Genomic DNA, 18,310 nt, shown 5'->3' with positions numbered 1-18,310 from the left:
GGAATTGTTTCAAAGCACAAATTTTCCACCTCTACAGCAACTACTGCAGTCAAAAAATATGAAGATGAGCATTTTTCCCAAATGGATCAGTCATTAGCTTCATTAGCTAATGCTCAGTTTTTCCTCACATGTAAAATTAAATTGTTTAGATCAACATTTTCAGCATTTTATTGAATATATTAATATTGAAAGCAAGATTTCTTTTCCTTTGTGACGGGGAGAATATACAAATATTTCTGAGTCAATATAATTTTCGTCAGGCTAACAGCATAGACCACTTGTTAGAAATTCAAGTAATCCAAATCTACTAAAAAAAATGTAAATTAGATCATAAGATGATCATAACTTACAATCATCTGAAGTTATGATTATAACTTCAGATGATTTTTTTGCTGAGAAAATCATCTTATCTTTACATCTTATTGTAAAGATAAATAAAGATAAGATTTAAGAATTAAGCTTTGTTTTGAGCTTAATTCAGACCTCATGCTCTGTTGGAGCCATAAGAAGTTTTAAAAAAAAAAATTTCACTCTAACTTTCACTCTCAAAAGTTCTGACTGACAATTCAAGAAATAAGAAACGTTTTCCAATAGAAAGACCAGAAATTAACAGATAGCATTTACAGTGAAAATAAGTTGAGCACCTACTCACACTCAGTGCACAAGACTCCACTCCAGAAGAAAAATCCTGTTGACGTATGTTTAAAGTTTGTTTGCAAAAACCAGTGAAATACTAGGGGAATATAGTCTGGTTAGATGAGACCAAAATTAAAAACACACACCAAGGTTGGAGAACAAATACCCTGCACATCTTTTTTTTAAAATAAAAATAAAATAACTATCACCTTTGGAGTTTGGAGGTGGGAACATCATGTTTTTCAGCAGCAGCTTCATACAAGTGGAGGACAACAAGCCTCCATAATAACTATTGTAATGCGTTCTGTATTAGATGATATTACTGGATAATATTACTTTATTTTAAGGCGTATTCCACATTTTTACAAGGACTGCAAATACATGTGGAGGACATTGTCAAAATTCCCAGGATGTCCCATAGTACTCAAAGAGTTTGGAGAACTTGTGCTCCAATTAAAGATGAGTAAAAAGTCCTTTATAATAACTGTTCTCAACTGTCTGCAGCTGGATCCTTTGTACTTGATGGATTTAGTTTGCTGCCATTGCATGAGGAATTTGTGAATCTTGTGCAAATTGTGCTGGAATCAGAAGACACTTTAAAACCTCCTGAAAGTGAAGCGGCTGGATTCAGGGCGGGTCAGGGGTCAGCGATGCTCTCCTCAAAAAAGCAGTGTTTTCTTCTGAGACGGATGAAACGTATCTAATTCCACTTTCTGGTAAATCGATTTGTATGCTCATCCAGAACCTCTTCTCCAAGTGAAAAGCTGTGAAAATGGTTTATTTTAAGACTTACTGGAAAATACACAGTCACCTTATAAAACGCTGGGCTCCTGACAGTCGGCTTTTCATGCTCTACCAGCTGCATCTTCTGACCACAAGATCAGCCACCCACATCTGGGGATTATTGTGCTCACATTTAATAAGTCAAAGTTCGGGAGATTTACTAAGATTTACTAAAAATCAATAAAAAAAAACCCAACTTTGAGTCAAGCAGACAAAAAAGGTGTTGTTTTTAATTTTATTGCACAATGAACAAATCAAAGGTTTCAGATCTGCTGCTGTGTCAGTAACAGATTAACTCTCCGGAGAAGACATTTAACTTTACAGGAAATAAAACCCTGTAAAGATAACCTCCAGGTTGTCACTCAAAGGGATCAGAAATTAATTAAATTTACATGTACTTGATTTTATTTTAGTAATCTGGTCTCAATGTTGTACCTCTTCTCCATCCTGCATAAGATCTAACTGAGAAGAATTTGTGTACTTGCATGTCTATACATGCATGTGTCCCTCACTAATCCCTCACTTCTTCCCTCACAAAAGAAGAAGTGAGGGATTAGTTCAGACTTAAATCTGAGGGAAACACCAAGTCTATCTCGACACAAATAAACAAATATTTGTTGGTAGAATGTCAGAAAGTAAGGCAGGCAAAAGAAGACGGATTTCTCTCCAATTACCAAAGGCAACCTTTCTGTTGAAAACACGCTTTGGTCCAGGATTATTAAACCATTCAAAGAACTCAGAGTTAATTGATGAGGACACAACACATTTCGTGGCAAGGTGACAACAAATAGTGCTAGTAGCGTCAGCAGGCAGAGCGTTAAAGTGATTTTTTGTGAGCATAAAGTTTCCCAGGTGAGAACATCAGTGGTTTTTACATGTATGTGCCTTCTGTCAGTTCAAAATGCCTTCTGATGTCCTCAGATCCCAGAAAAAACATCGACTGTCCAAATGTTTACCTCAGGTTTGTATTTTACTCATAAGATACAAACACAATATTGTCCAAGTTCCTTTTATGCAGCTTTTGGTTGCCTGTAAGATTTTAAGCAGCTCCAAATGTTTTGGCTGCTGCCACACCTTTATTTTAAAACTCTAACAAACAGTGAATGACACTTTTTAATGTAAAAGACAAACTAAACAGAAACATCTAAACAACTCGTATTATTTACACTATCTGACATAGACTTGTGAAGAAATCGCTATTTCATGTTTTATGCATTTTGTGAGCAAAGTCAATGTATTTTTGTTTGAACACAATTTCAGCAATTTGTGGGTAAAATGTTGAGATTTTTGCATCTTCAGTTGATCTCATGGTTGGGTCGCGGAGGCGGGCGTGAGGGCGGAGGTGCTCTGCATGGAGGCGACGCCTGAGGTGGCGGAGGCAGGGAGCCTGTGGGAGATGGCGGCGCTGAGTTTTGCCTGCCGTTGGTCGGGGGCAGGTCTCTGCTGGGAGGAGGCGTGTACGAGGAGGAGCAGCTGCTGGAGGACGGGGGTGGAGTCGACGGCAGAGGCGGCAGGGTGGAGGTTGGCGATGGGGGCAGGTGGAGGTCCTCGCAGTCGTCGGATGGGCCCCGTTGGTACCTGTGTGGTGTCGTGTAGACAGGCGTGGAAGGGTGGTTGTAGATGGGATAGCGGGGGGGAGGGTAGGACGGGCTCCGGGTGAAGTTGATGCACCGACCCTGTGATAAAGGCACAGAGAGTAAAGTGGAAATGTGTAGCTGCACAACTAATGACGAAAGGACAATTAGCTTTATGAGGGCAAGAAACTGGGCACAAATTCCTAAATTTCCTGTTGCAGGGCGACTGGCAAATTTGCAAGTGGAAAGCGTATATTTTTTCTTTTTAGTGAGTGACATAAAAGAAAACTCAGTCATGCAGACTCTGTGAACTTTGGGAGCCAGACTGCCTGGAGTCCTGATTACTTCTGCAGGCGTGTTACTCCAGACAATAACGCATTGTCTAAATTACTTCATCATCTCCCAATGGCACTCCACAGCTTCCATAATTTAAATTATATTTAACTCAAAAATGACATTGAAGTTACGCCAGTCTCGCCATATGGGTGTTTTTTTTAGGTTTACTTGTTTTGCTACAGAACTTGAATTTATTTTTTACATCTTCTCCTGCTTCACTGTAGAAAAATAAAGTCACCTTGTCTCCAGGATAAGGTCGCATCACTGAAACTCTGTCGTAGCCTCTTCTCAGCAGCACATACAGAGCATCCAGTTTTCCCTGGAAAAAGATGACATTTGTCACTTCTGTAATACTATTGCAATCTTATGATCGTGATCAGTGGTTTTCTGAGCTTTTACTTTTGACTTTTGCAGCTTTAAGACAATTTTTTTTATCAATTTTCCAGCTGAAAACTATTACTTCTTAAGTTGGTTGACTTTCACGCACAATACAGCATCATATGGGCATTGAAAAGTCTCTTAGGAACAAAGCTGTGTTGTATTTACACTAAACTTGGGAGTTCATTATAAAAAATACCAAAAAAGAAGAGTTTCACAGGTATAAAAAATTATATTTATCCAAAATAAACCCAAAATGTCAAAAAGGTGTCACATGCCAGCAGAAAAACAAACAAATAAAATTTCTGCTTTCAGTTGTTCATAAGTTATTTATTTTTATCAGATAACCTGAAATTATTTCATTGTACCATTAATCTTTTGAAGAAAAAAAAATCTCATGAAGAAAAAAGAAGAGGAAAAAAACTCTGAGCTCAGTTCTTTTCTCTGCAGATGCGTGGAAGGCTTTATGTAAAAAAACAGCGACAGATAAGCAATGAATGCAACCAGTTAAAAACACAACAGACTCCACAGATTCCTTTCCGAGGGGTTAGCTCAGTTCAAGTCTGGAACTTGTTACGTCCGTCCTTTCAGCCGACAAATATTGGAGGAAGCAGAATTTTATTACCTATTTCCTGGTAACACATAATCAAAGGCTCTAAAACCAAAATATGTTTTCACTTCTGGTGTCTTAGGAAACGTTTTGTGAGCAAAAACAAAAGCTCAGAAGACGACAGCACATTTACCCAAACCAAGGTTTGTATTTAGAGCAAATCTAAATCTAGTTCAGAAGGTGGGAAAATGTGAGTGAGCACCTTAATGGGAGAATACCACTTCTGGGAAGAGATGGTTTTGCGTGTGTGGTAATAAAGCCGCGGTGGAGGTGGATCATACTCCGGAGTGGGCATCACAACTCGAGCATTTTTGGCTTTTTCCAGTTTGGCTCCTTCCTCAGTTGAGCCTTTATCTCCCCAGCGGACCTGAAAAGACGGACAAGCAAAGGAGAACAGCCATGTAAAATAAAAACCACAACAAACTGCAGATACTAGTTAGCAAAACCTACAGTAACATATAGTAAACATAAGGTCTCAACTCAACAGGACAGCCCACCTGGAGGGTTTGTTTCATCTGACCAAAGCACATGGGTCCAGTTAAAACCTTGGAAAGTGTTTAACAAACTTCACATGTTTATGAAGGTAGGACACAAGATTTTGATGCAATATTTTCCCCCCAACGAAACGTTGGCTTTAAAAGCTGAGATTTTATGACCCTGAGATCCATTAATTGGGTCCAATCAGAACTTTGTTTATGGAGCACCCTTCATACAGCCAGCAAAACGTTCTTCAGAGAGATTGAAAACACAAGGGCAGACATTAAATCACTAGATAAACTCATTTAATAACTTAGAATATTATTGAGAAGCCTATTTATTTTAGGAAAGTTATCACCAAGCGACACACTCTATATGAATTATATACAGATGCCTGTTTTCTCTTAACTGTTATGATTTTCCCTTTACAGCTAATGAAAACATGAGATTTTATATTAGAATATTACATCAGACCAATTAAAAATATTTTTAAAAACTAGATGAAAAATACTTTTAATATCGGCTTAAACATTATTTTCAGAAAGGTACTTTTATTCTGACAAACGAGACTGATTAGGACATATATTCTAATATGATGCTTTGTAAATGATCAAATGAATTAAAGAGGCAGACAGAACAAATGAACAAATGATAGCATTATAATTTAAAAATAAAAATAAAAAAATCAAAACTACTTTATTAATCCCAGAGGGAAATGAAATGTTGTAGCTCATTAATTCAGATTCTTCAAAGACTTATTTAAGGTGGTAATGACAGGAAAGGTCTCTTGTAGCAGTTTGTATTACGGTCAATCTGCAGACGCCTCTGACTGAAGATGGTTTTCTCAAGACAGAGTATTTTTAATCTTGAGAAAACAGAGTATCTTTCATAATTAAATCCGTCGATTATAGGAAGAGAGGATAAAGGCTGTTGAAAAAACTTTGGCGTCAGGGAAGCTGTAATTGAACTCATGCATTACTGCTGCATTAAACAACTGCTGTTGTATCAGGTTGCTTTGTTCCATAGAAACCATTCAAAGTCCTGCCAGGCTTCAATTAAACCAGCTCTGCTGAAATCCACAAGTCAAAACAAAAGCAGGCAGTCCTTTGTTTCCACAAATTTCCATGGAACTGTTTCAAAGTTATGACGTTTCCTCGACACTAACTTTATTTTACAGCTGATGCTAAACAGCGACGTTAAAGAGAAGTAACTAGCATGAACAAGATACCTCGCCAGACTTCCCGAATGTCTCGTCTCAATTCTTTTTAGTGTTCGCCTTTACCTTGATGCAAAGAAGGCTAAGATGTCAACAGTGAGCCAGAATTTAACAAGCTAAACCAGCACTGTCAACACAACCTTGGAAGTTCATTAGTCAAATTCACTCCATTTCAGCTACCACACAAAAGCCACAAATGCCTTGACTTGGCAGAAAGAGCACATAAATGAAGCTCTGCATACTTTCCATTTTAGTGTTTGGAGTTGTTTGACTCCAGAGCTTTGCTCGCTGAATGAAGAGCGTCTTTCTTTTTGAGTGAATCATCCCAAAGGAGGCAGACATAATCCTGTTTCTGCATGATTTATCAGACACACACAAGGGAGGCAGAGTTCCTTTAGTCGTTCTCCTTACCGCTGCTCTTTCTCAAAGATTAAAAATAGGTATTTATTTTTAATGTCAAACTGTTCTGCAAAAAAAAAAAAAGAAAAGATAAATCAGTGTCTCAGACCAGTAAAACTTTTCAGCTCCTTCTGCCATGCAAACATTTCAGTCGTGTTTGTTGTCCAGATGGCCTCAGTCTTGCTCTCTGTGGCTTTCTGTGTCAGTCACAACAACAAAGTGACTCGGTTTCAGCTGCGTGCTGAACTCCATTAAGGCAGCTTTATTGTTCTTCTGTTTGATCTCATTCCCACCTTTCATCTTTTGCTTCCTGCACGCTGAGGATTGAGGTAAAGGCTGCCACGTGTTTCATCTGTGAACCTGAAGCCAGTTTCGATTTAACTTTGGTCATTTAAGCATTATGAACAATGTTAATCACCACATCAAGGAGTCTGAATGTGGAATGTCTTTTCACTTATGTCCTCTTTTTGTTACTTTTACGATTATTCTGTCTTTTCTTTGTTGGATTTGGATTTAGTTTCTCTCTCAGCTGAAGTACATATGCTGCTAGATAATAAAGAAATGGGAAGACGTTTAATTTTCAAATCAGTAACAGGAAACAGGAAATGTGTTAGCAGCATATACAGCCAATGTAAAAAGAAAGTACAACCCTTTAAATACTTTGGTTCTATAAAAAGAGCTAGAAGAGATCCTCGTAAGTAATATAAGAGAGATGCATGATGAAAAAGTTTGTTAAACATGACATAATTACAAAAAAATTAAAAGGTTAATATGTACAAAATATGTAAAACCTGGAATTTAAATTGAATGTATTTTTTCCCAGTCACTGTTCTGCTTTCATATTTCTCATTGTGCTACAGCAGCATAAACCAAAGTTTGAACTTTTTGACTGTGTGCTTGTCATGCTCACTACAGCTGAACTATATATGGTATAAAAGAAGCTTTTAGTTTTCAAAACAAGCAAGGCTTTCCAAAAGAATGACAACAGAAGCATGGATTTGAATACAATGGGCCACAATTGTGTGAACAAATGAGGAATTTGACTTCTTTTTTCAAGCGTTCACAGCGTGCAGGTATAAATACATAAACTTTAGGGGAAATAAAATTAGGACAAAGCGATAATATGTACACGTATTTAAAAAAAATGTTAAAGAATGAAAAGTAGAAGGTTTTATCTGGCTGTGCAAAAATGCTTATTTTATTTTACACTAGAGTAGCTGCCAGGTGTTTGTTGTTTTCAAGAAACTCTCAGTAGTTGGGTTTTCATTGACAGTAATTGCACAATTTGACATTTCAGAAATAAATTTGCTCAACAAAAACACACCAATTAAAAAAAAAAATGTTATAAAAAGTTTTGGTATACAGGAGTATTCTTGGCCGCATCAAATTAAGTTTATTTCACAAAACTGCAATGAAAACACTTTTTTCGCTTCCCAGGAGTCACATGAACCAAAACATTGATGTCGCCACCACTGCAGACCATGAAGAAGAAAATAACAGGAAGTAGCTGGAGGATGATTGCATGGCATATTCTTTAATGACTTCTCAAGAGAACAAACTTAGTCATGTGTGATCTTAATTGTATTTATTTTTTAATGGAAACACCGCAATTGTGAAATGTTGTTTATTTTTTACATTCGTGGATTAAGTTTTGCACACAGTTGAAATGGAAGCGCAGCTTCTCTGGTGCCTGATTTTTGCAAACAGCTCACCTGAAGATAAACGTCAAAGCCGTTTGTATCCAGGATGTGTGGGGTCTGCAGAGACGTTACTGAGCTGCTCTTTTTCTGACTCTAGATCTGTAAAGGTCCTGGATAGATGAAATGTCAGCCATGGTGATCCTCTCTCCAGACATAATTGTTTGCTGGATGAGCCAAACCACACAGTGATGAACGAACACAGGACAAACTAAATAACTGCAGGTTCGATGATGACCAGCAAGTTCTGGGAAGTGACCAACAAACCACTAATAGGTAAAGCCCACCAGAGTTCTTGTTGATACTTTCCAGCTGCAGTTCTGCCTCTCAGATGTTGTGAAGGAAGTCAACATCTTGTCAGAGAAAGCTCAATGAGGAAAAGAGGAAAAATAATATTTTATCATTACCTCCTCTTTTATGTGGGAAAATGTTTTGCAAGATTCCAATGCTGTTGTATCTGGATAAATTTTAAATTGATTCTCCATTAACAAACAACTTCAGACCTCAGAAAAGACGAGTAGTCTGACGGCATCACTGTGACGATTTACCAGGCCGACTAGATGTTTTCCTGTTTTCTTACTTTCTTTGTGTTCAATTCAGTCTCAAAGTGATTCAGAGTGAGGGACTACCAAAGACACACCAAACCAAACCAGACCAAGAACATTTTTGGCAAAAACAAATCTGTTGTGTTAAGATTTCCCCAGTAGCTGAGCAGAGGGACTGTGGGACAAATATTCTTTGAGAAAGGCCCTTCATTACGTCTCAAAGCTTTTAATCCAAAGTAGTGTAGAATTTATCTTATTTATTTATGTTTGTCTTGGTGTTAGTTTTACATAAATAAATGGTTGTAAAATGAATGACATATTCAATTATTCTGTGTAAATATAATTTAATTAAAGAACTAGATCCTAATTTCGATAAGTATCCAGAACGAGACTGATTATTATTGTACATGACATTAATATAGATTGACAGCTATGAATGTTTTTCACTTAAGCCAGGTTGGTTTAGTTAGCTTCCCTCAAAAATTAAAATGATTTCCTCTCATTAAATTTCTCCATCATCCGAAACATGAAATGTGATTTTAAGAAGATGAGACAGAAAAAAAATCTCTCTTTTTTTTTTTTTTTACCACATCTGTAGACTTTTTTTGTTGCTTTAATCTTTGTGTTAGGAATGTTGAATGGCAGGAAATCGCCTCCTCCTCCACAGACTCTGAGTCTTCCTTTGCCCACATTGTACAGACTTTACAGGAGCTCGCCTGGGTGGGTTGAGTGTAGTCCTGCAGACAGACTGCCTCCCCGGTGGACGAATAAAAGGAAAAGAAACAGCTCACTGGTTCTTTATGTTAGGACTACTTTGGTCTCATAACACCTAAAAGGGACTAAATTGACAATTTTTTTTGCAATATATACAATCGTGACCAGTTTTGAAACTGTGAAGCCACATAATGACCCACTTTTCCTGACATCTCACTTAAACTGTAATGTCTTTACCATTCAACCACATCACTTGCTGTTGTTGGTTGTTGGGCAATTACACAGTGAGGCAGCAGCAGTTTTCATATTTTATAAATGTGTGTTGTTATTTCACTTTATTTTCTTCAACATTTTACCTCCATTCTCTTGATTCCCCCGACTCCACGGCCACCGTAGTACGACGCATCCACAGTGGGCCACCTCTTCTTTGGAAAACCGTCTTCGTCCTCCTAAACAATGTTTTAGGCACTTAAAATAAATGAATTAAATTGTAACTTAAATGTGTAAATGAAATTAACAAGTGTAACCTACAGAGAGGTCTTCGATCACGGGAGGAGGTGGCTCATGAATAACCTGCAACGAGTTAAAACAGTCACTGTAATCTCACAGTTTTAGCACGTAAAAATTAGTTTATGAAGTATTTGGTTGGTTGCTAAAGCAAATCCAGGTATTTCCATTTATTCTTGGCTATTTTCATACCATGGTGCAGCAGAGAGGCCAGAACCACCAGAGCAGAATAACGGTGAACAAGAGCAGCAGAATGAGCAACGCGATCCCCACAAAGGTCCCGTCAGACTGCAAAGAAGACTTTAATTTTCACTTTGCACTGCTTTTGATTCTTAACAATAAAAAAATGACAAGACTTTACATCATGTATGCATGATATGGGACAAACACAACAATTATACAAGAGTAAAAGAGAAATAAGAGTCAAGATTGGGGGAAAATCCACAACGTAGCTGATGTTTGGTGTTCACATCTAGCCATAAGATAATGATCTGAACCAGTTTTGTTTCTTTTATACTTACACAGGTGATGGCAGTAATTGTGACGGAGCTGGATATGAAGCTGAGGCCGTTATTCATGCTGACATAGAGAGTGGCTGACCTGAAAAAAGGCAAGATTTCCAGCAATAAATGAAAGAATCCACTTAACAAAAACGAATGAATGCATTTGTGTGCTATATTTGTCGTTTAATTAGTTTATTTTTATTTCAGCAGAATGGTTAAATCTTGGTATGTTTCTCTCTGATCCCAGGTATTGTTTCGGTATCATAATTAATGCATTTTTTAAGCTGCACATATTGGGAATGTCACACAATACCTAATTCCCCAATCCATGTATGTCAGCAGAGAACCCAGGTTAGCCTTTTTCATCCTTTTTTAACACTTTAATCTGTTTTTGTGTTCACAATTTGCTAAACTCTGTTTTAGATTGTTCATATTAAAGTAGAGGTTAGTCAGCTTCATGGTGTCTTTAATGAGCATGCATAAACAAAAATATGAGCACAAACAGTGGTGTTTCATCTCATTATTTTATTCTGTATTTTACAGACGTGTTTCTTGTGAACATTATTCCCACTTACATTCCAAATCTTTCCAGAACTGGAGCTGGACACAAAAGATAAGTATCTCTCACCACCAAAGGTCTTTCCACTGCAGGAACAGAAAAAAAAAGATTTTAAGCTCAAGGAGCTAAAAATTAGAGGATGGTTCAGTGATGAAGAAGAAAAGTCAAATTCATAGTTTTCTTCTCGTCTCAAAACATCAGAAGCTTCAATCCTTTTTTTATGTTATTAAATTCCTGGACTTCCTGTTCTGATGGAAACTGAAGCAAACAGGGGAGGGTTTGTGGCTTATTTAGCCTGGCTGAGTGAGTGTCTAGCGTGTGCAAAGAGCCCTGGTTGCTGATGAGCTCCACATTCCCCTGCAGACATCTGAGAAGCCCTGAGTGCTTTACCAGCCGATTCAAAGCAAAGAACGACGGCGCTGATGGTGACTAAAGAGGTAGAAGGCTAACGTCACAGCGGCCCACCAGGAATTTTTGGCCCCTGCCCATCCATATGTTGAGAATCAAAATACATTCAGCAGAGCAGAGTGGCGTCAAAGACACAAGAGTGCTTATTATGTAATGAAGATTAATATTTAGTAATGGCTGTACTTGTAAGTAACAATTATGGAGTTTATTATCTCGTTTTATTGCCTCGTCCTTAGTTTTTCCACACTTAGCTTGCTATTTATAGTGACAGTCTTTTTTTTTGTCGAGTAATTAAATAAACATCTGGATGAACTTGTGTTTCTAACCATTTAGAGGTCATAAAAGACTTGAGAATGAGGTGGAGGATCACCTTTCAGCAGGACAATGACTGTAAACATATAACCAGGGCTGCAATGGGACAGTTTAGATAAATTAATCTTAACCTTGTTCCTAGGAATCCTTCACGTTTTAGGTGTGTCTCCACTGCAGCACACCTAACTCAAATGAATGCATTGCCTCCTCAGCAAAAGCCTGTTACCCTAGTTAACATAACACATGCAGGGCAGGGGATCCAGAGGATGGAGAATCAGTGGTTTAGATAAAATGGCTCAGTCAAAGTCCAGGCCTAAATCCAGCTGAGAGTTTGGAGCAGGGCATTCAGTTGCTCTCCCTCTGATCTGACTGAGCTTCACCAATTGTGCAAAGAAGAATGGTCATAAATGTCACAAAAATTGTGACATTAAACTCCAGAAGACACATTTGAGATTTTTATTTTTGAAAAATGTTGTTTGATTCAACACACAAAGTCTCAGTAAGATACAGAAAAGTTTGAGTTTGTAACATAGCGTTTTAGGGCAATAACTGCTTTTTGTGGAAGTGGAGCCACAGCTGTGCTGAGAGTAAAACCAAACACATTGCAAGCTATTATTAGGCTTGATAAGATCTTTTAAAGTGAAGAATATTTTATAAAAGGAACCAAGATTATAAGAAAGTCTGGATAGTTTAAGGCTTTGAATGAGCTCCATAGTTACTGCAGGAAGATAGTTTTTGCTTTCAAGCTTTTTTTTTCTCAGGTTTATCAGTTTTAGTATTTTAGAAAAGAATATTTACAGTTATACTGAAATAAGTTTGTGTTAAATCCCAAAGAAGTGCAGCACTTACTGAAAGTAACTGTGTCGTTGATGCGGAAGCTGCAGAGGACTTTCTGCACGTCTCTGGCGTGAAGGAAACCGTTTCCTCTGACAGACACCTGGAAGTTTTCTGGAGGGACATGGCAAATTAGAAATATTGTTCTAAAAGAAAAATTAACCTCTGTGAAAGTTTTTGGGTAAATACATTTAGAAGTTTAAATACTTTGATCAAACATCTCCTGCTTTAGGTGAGTTAGAATTACCTAAATTATTTCTATTAGCTAAATTCTAGAAAACCTTATTTTCTGATTTTTGTAACTTTCTTCAAATTCAGAAGTTTAACATACATTTTGTCAGTATCAGAGATAATTGTCTGTATGACTTGGATCAAACCTTAAACAAAAATAAGTCAACAGACACATTAGAGTTAACTGGAGTCACACCTGTAGACGTATTTTAAGGTCACACCTAAAACCCACTGCTTTCTCGTTTGACATCATTGGGAAAACCAAAAGAAATCAGCCGAGATATCAGGAGGAGAATTGTGCAGCTGCAAAAACCTGGTTCATCCTTAGGAACAATTTTTGGATGTTTGGACATTTATCTGTTCAAACAATTTTATGCAAGTTTAGACATCATGGAAAAGTCCAGTCATCACACTCAGGAAGGAGAAGGAGGTTACGTGTCCCAAAGATAAATATGTTTTGGTCTAAAATGTGCAGCAAGACCCCAGATCAAAAGCCAAAGACCGCATCATTATCCACGTGAAACGTGTCCTGCGGTGACATGGGCTCTTCAGTGAGGAGGAAGCCATTGCTTTAAAAGAAACATAAACAGCCAGATTCCACTTTGCAGATGCACACATGGAGCAAGACACTAATTTTTGGAGAAATGTCCTGTGATCTGATGAAACTAGAGTGGAACTGTTTGGCCATAATCACCTTTGTTACTTTTGCAGGAACAACAGGGACTCTTGTAGCATCCTTACTATCAAGTATGGTAGTGGCAGCATCATGTTGTGGGGCTGTTTTGCTACAGGAGGAACTGGTGCTTTTCATAATACAGATGTGATCATGAAGAAAGAACATTATGTGGAAATATTGAAGCAACATCTAAAGATAAGAACCAGGAAGTTCAAACTGGTTATTCCACCAATTATTGATTTCTGAACCCTTCCTGAGTTAAAATATTAGTATTGTTGTTTCTACATGAATATAAACTTGATTTATTTCCATTACTTGAAGCTTTTTCATTATTTTGACCATTTCTCATTTTCTAACTGTCCCAAAACAAGACAAGTTTGGTTTATTTTAACCTCTGACAGTGAGAAAAAACATATATGTGTTTTACTTTTTCAGTGTATGTAAATATAAGGCTTCAACTGTTTATGTTTATAGTTAAATAAACCATTTTGTGTTTTTTATTCACCTCCTTCGCAGATACTTGAGGGCTCTACAGCCAGGATCTCAATGCAAGATCTCTTCAAGATCTAAAACAGAAGTTAATCACATCACAAACTCTGTATTATGCTTTTATAGGATCTAACCAGGTGTGTGGCGTACCGAGTCAATAACTCCTTGCAGAGCTTGAAATCCATCATGCACAGGGAAAACGTGGTCCTTACTGTCAGCTATGGTGGAAAGCTGTCAATTAAAGCAGCAAACAGTGTAAGTCACTCCAACTTAACAATGAATTGTTCCATTTATGAGCTGGCAGGCAGACGTCACCTGTGTTTCATTGAAGTCTTTCACCCCAACACAGTACACAGTGGCACCGAGTTGCCTTGCTCTGCCAGCCTAATGATTAGGCAAGACTTTAAAGTCCAATTTGGCAAAATGAGAGGAAAAAAAGAACCATTGTCCTCCTCAGCTCGGAGTCATTTCCCTCACCTCTCTTTCCGCCAAGTCAAACTGATTCTCTCTCAGTTCTCCATCTGTCAGGGCGATGATAACACTAGCTGTCCGGTAGCCTTAAGAAGAAGAAGAAATCAAGAGTATAAGATATGAAAAATATGAAATTTAGCTGGAGTGTAGTTTTCAGCGTAGACGTCACGTTCTTTGTATCCTGATACATGCTTGAATATTGAGAAATACCCATTTTAAAAGTGTTCTCACCATACCCAGTGCCATAGTATATTTGCTCACTGGCCTGAAAGGAAAACATTTGAAGTTAGTAATCTGACTTGGACTCGATTTTTCCATTTATTTAACACATTTATCAAGATATTTACCCTTTGAAAGCCTCTGTGCATGAAGGTGTCTCCGCCTGGATGCACCATGCGCAGCTCCTCCAGTCCCGTTCGAATTTGCTCTCTGATTAGGAAACGATAAGGAAATGCCAAAAATACAAACCAGAACCAGACTCATAAAGCAGAGTGTTGTTGTGAGTCCCACCTGTCCTCTGTTAGCGGCATGAGGATCCGTCCCTCCATGGAAAAGACAATAAAAGACATCCGCAGCTGAGGACTGGGGTGTTTAGAATAAAGACAATAAATGACACAAGGTAACTGTGACAAATCATTTTGCTGGATTTTCTGCACAAACCTGATGAACTTGTGGGCGAGATGATCCACAAAATAATAGATCTCATTCCAGTAATACTGCACACTGCCAGACCTGAGTCACAAAGTTCAGAGCAGTGAAAGGGTAAAGTAAGATTCGGGAATATTTCTTATGCAAAACATTCAAAAAGTTACATTTGATACTTTTCTAAAGACTGGCAAGTTAAATGATTACTTTAAAGTAGTTAGCCAACTGTTTACTCAACCAAACACTGTAGTATGCATTGTAATGAATTTCGATAATTGTTTGACTCTGATTGGTAGTTTTTAGACCACAGTTCAGATTAAATTATTTAATTATTTGCAGATAAACAAGATGGTTAATTATAACAACTAAAAAACATCCATATTTTCTGAGGGTCTTTCTAAATTATGGAGTTTTTTGAGTGTTTCTGTTTCTATTTTCATTAATTATCCTCCAGTCCTGAAACATGGCAGCACAAAATCTACTTAAAGAATAAGTCATGTTAAAAACGTAACCTAAGAAGAAGTATCAGATCTAAAATATAATGTATATAACAGGATTTGATGCTTTCTAAAATATAGGGGGAAAATCCAGCCAAGGTAGAGATCTACTGATTAAAACTAAAAAAATACAAGATATTCTGGACAATTTTATAAATTATAAAATTGGATTTGACACAGCACTTTATGGAAACCAAAAACTAGTCCAACACAAACAAAACCAGGAGTTCAACCCATATCTGCAAGATGATCGAAGTCACCCAATTCATTTCCAATACAAAATTCATCAAACCTCTTATTACTCTTCACAAAAAACAGCGACATCATGTTGCACAATGGCTAAAGAGCTGAACAATAGGTCTATATTCATATCTGTTTACACATTACAAATAAAGCATGGGATAATTTCATTAATTTTTATTATTGCTATCACAAAAAAAAGAGCAAACTAAAGCAAAAGTCACAAGGTTTTAACGGTTGCTCTCTTCTGCTCTGCATTTTAATGTCAGGTGCAAGTAAAAAAAAATTTAAAAGTGAACAAAAAATGCAGGATATTATATTGACGTCAGTAATTAAATGGAAATTTGGAGCTCTAACCAGCTCCAGCGCCTACTCTGGGCAGCCTCTCGTCCTTATGTTTTCATTTATCCAGAGATGTGAGTCTAAGTGGAGGGACGCCGCCAAAAACCAGGGATCTTTGGAACATCTGGCTCTAATGGTGCAAGGGTTCTGCTGCCCAGAGCACAGAGAGAAACGCTGCTGCTCCTGTCAGGAAAGTATGTCTGCAGTTTGACAACACGAGTCCCGGCAGTGAGTTTTATTGTCCAGGATGAAAAAGGTGCTTTCTCTGTTAAACCCAGAGAGATGTAAACCAGGTCATGTGACACAGGATCCGTTCTGAAAGGTCATGTTATCTCTGTGACAGTTTAATCGCCCGTGTGATTTAACCCTCATGTTTTTAAAGAACGTAGAAATCTGCTGCTGGATTTTATTAGTGCTTTAGAAGATAGCAGGTTTATTTCTAAAATGACTAGTAGATTAGGGAGATGTATTCAGATAAATCATGTGTTACGTAAGTCTGTGTACTGTGGAAATAAAAGCTTTTAAGGCAAAACATAAAATTGCCCTTTTTTATTGCATTCCAGTATTTCATTCATATTTCAAACTCCCATTTTAGCAGTCAAACAATATAGAAAAACAACTGGAAGCAGCAGGCTTGTTAGACATTAGCTAGCTGTGACAAATGCATTATTGCAGACTAAGGGTTTTCGAAAAATTGTTGTAAATAATAGAAAAAATATCATAATGTAAACTTGAAATAATATCAGGGGGTTAAGAAATCTTAAAGTTAGAGGTAACATTTTCAAAACACAGAAGTTGCTGAACTTATGAGTTAGTTTTCTGAAGCTTACCAGATACTTTTCCAGAATTCAGAAGTTACTTTCTGAAATTTGCTGCATACTTTTTCTTTTTTTTTTTTAGCAATTTTCATCGAATATACTGATTCCTTGCCTGAAATGTAGGGATTACTTTCAGGACTTACTTCAGGACATAGTAAGTTAGGTATAACTTTACCTAACTTGCTACTTACTTTCCTGAATCATAAGATTTACGTGCTGAGTCTTACTATGTATTTTTCCAGAACTTTAGTGGAACAAGCTAAATAATTTTCCAAAAATTATTATATACATGCCTGAAACTTGAAAGATATTTTCATAAATAATTCAGGTTATTCATCAAAACCTATTAGTATGTTCTACGGAGATTGCAGCGAAGTAAGTCGCAAGTTTCAGAAAGGATTATCTTGATAAACCCAGAGAAAGTAGCCACTAAGTTTTGTTAAAGCTTCATGTAAGTTCCAGCCTCTAAGTTATGGAAAATTGCCTTGTAAATTGTAAAAACAAAATACCAATATGTTTCAAAAATATTTAGGTTAAATACAAATATGAGTAGTATAAAGACGTGGTACCAAATTGTTCACTTATTGCAGTCACAAATCCTTTATTTACATGCCCAACTATAATTAGAAATTGTAGCTTTTTATAGCAATAACTTTTGCACCTGCGACATCAAAGTAAACTGTGGTGAGTCATGCAAAAACTCTAAAAGAACTTCTGTGATTATCCGAAAGTAGAAGCACTCACTTGTCTAGAACAAAGTAAAGATCAAATCCTCCATAGCAGGACGACCCTTCTTCCCTTCTTTCATAAATCTGTGCCATGCTGCTGCCCACCAGGACTGCCACCAGTATGCCCAGTTCCACACGCAGAATGGCTTGCCCACACCAGGACTGGGACATGATTACAAATTTACATTTGCCTCTGCATGAATGAGAGTAAAAGCAAATATTCTCCAGCTGAAATATTCCCCGTTTAAAGTGCTCAAGTGTGGAGAGGCATCCTGGGAAGACTGATCTCCTAAGCATAAAGTTCTCCTCTGAGTTAGAGTCCCATCTCTGCCGCAGCAGCAGATGTACGCTGGCAAAGGACCAGGGGAACCAGTGGGACTGGGTCTCTGGCTCCCTCTTTCTTCCATCTTGCATCCAAGGTTTCTACAAAAACAGAAAACAATCATTTAATGGTAGATTAAACACTTTTTCTCCGATCCGATACTTGTGAATGAACCTACAGCATTTCAGTCCTTTTCGTCCTTTAAAATTGTGAATTTCTTTTCTTTCTTTTTTTTCATTTCTTTAATAGATTTTGCTCCTTATCCATCAGCACCACATGGTGGTGAGAACATAAATACCACTGAACAACGACAGTGAAGTGTTCAACAATCAATCTGCATTACATATTAGAAAGCTAGAGTAA

At 37.4% G+C, this 18,310-nt stretch overlaps 1 protein-coding gene across 2 annotated transcripts; it reads right to left on the bottom strand.

Moving 5' to 3' along the window:
- Positions 1–1,628: 1,628 nt before the first annotated feature.
- LOC114149317 (anthrax toxin receptor 1-like) lies at positions 1,629–18,034 on the bottom strand. 2 transcript variants are annotated; one of them, XM_028025083.1, is made up of 18 exons: positions 17,642–18,033; positions 15,016–15,087; positions 14,866–14,937; positions 14,703–14,784; positions 14,587–14,620; positions 14,362–14,441; positions 14,200–14,268; positions 14,035–14,115; positions 13,901–13,961; positions 12,504–12,602; positions 10,951–11,020; positions 10,394–10,472; positions 10,065–10,160; positions 9,897–9,938; positions 9,722–9,814; positions 4,520–4,684; positions 3,568–3,648; positions 1,629–3,095 (listed from the first exon to the last, which is right to left on the bottom strand). In XM_028025083.1, the coding sequence occupies exons 1-18, from the start codon at positions 17,920–17,922 to the stop codon at positions 2,715–2,717; spliced, it is 1,938 nt and encodes a 645-aa protein (XP_027880884.1). In that variant the 5' UTR covers positions 17,923–18,033; the 3' UTR covers positions 1,629–2,714. The 2 variants fall into 2 exon arrangements, with proteins under 2 accessions (XP_027880884.1, XP_027880885.1); XM_028025084.1 differs by lacking the exon at positions 14,200–14,268 and having other exon boundaries at positions 17,642–18,034.
- Positions 18,035–18,310: the final 276 nt, after the last annotated feature.

This window comes from Xiphophorus couchianus, chromosome 8, assembly GCF_001444195.1.
Source record: "Xiphophorus couchianus chromosome 8, X_couchianus-1.0, whole genome shotgun sequence".
In the NCBI taxonomy this organism is placed as follows: Eukaryota; Metazoa; Chordata; class Actinopteri; order Cyprinodontiformes; family Poeciliidae; genus Xiphophorus; species Xiphophorus couchianus.
This window is presented reverse-complemented; position numbering and strand designations above follow the sequence as displayed.

Coding starts and splice junctions, on each gene's coding strand:
- LOC114149317 (XM_028025083.1), bottom strand. CDS start 17,922: ATGCTTAGGAGATCAGTCTTCCCAGGATGCCTCTCCACACTTGAGCAC. Junction 15,088..17,641: donor CTTTACTTTGTTCTAGACAA/GTGAGTGCTTCT, acceptor TTTGTGACTCAG/GTCTGGCAGTGTGCAGTATT. Junction 3,649..4,519: donor AGTGGTATTCTCCCATTAAG/GTGCTCACTCAC, acceptor ATCTTTTTCCAG/GGAAAACTGGATGCTCTGTA.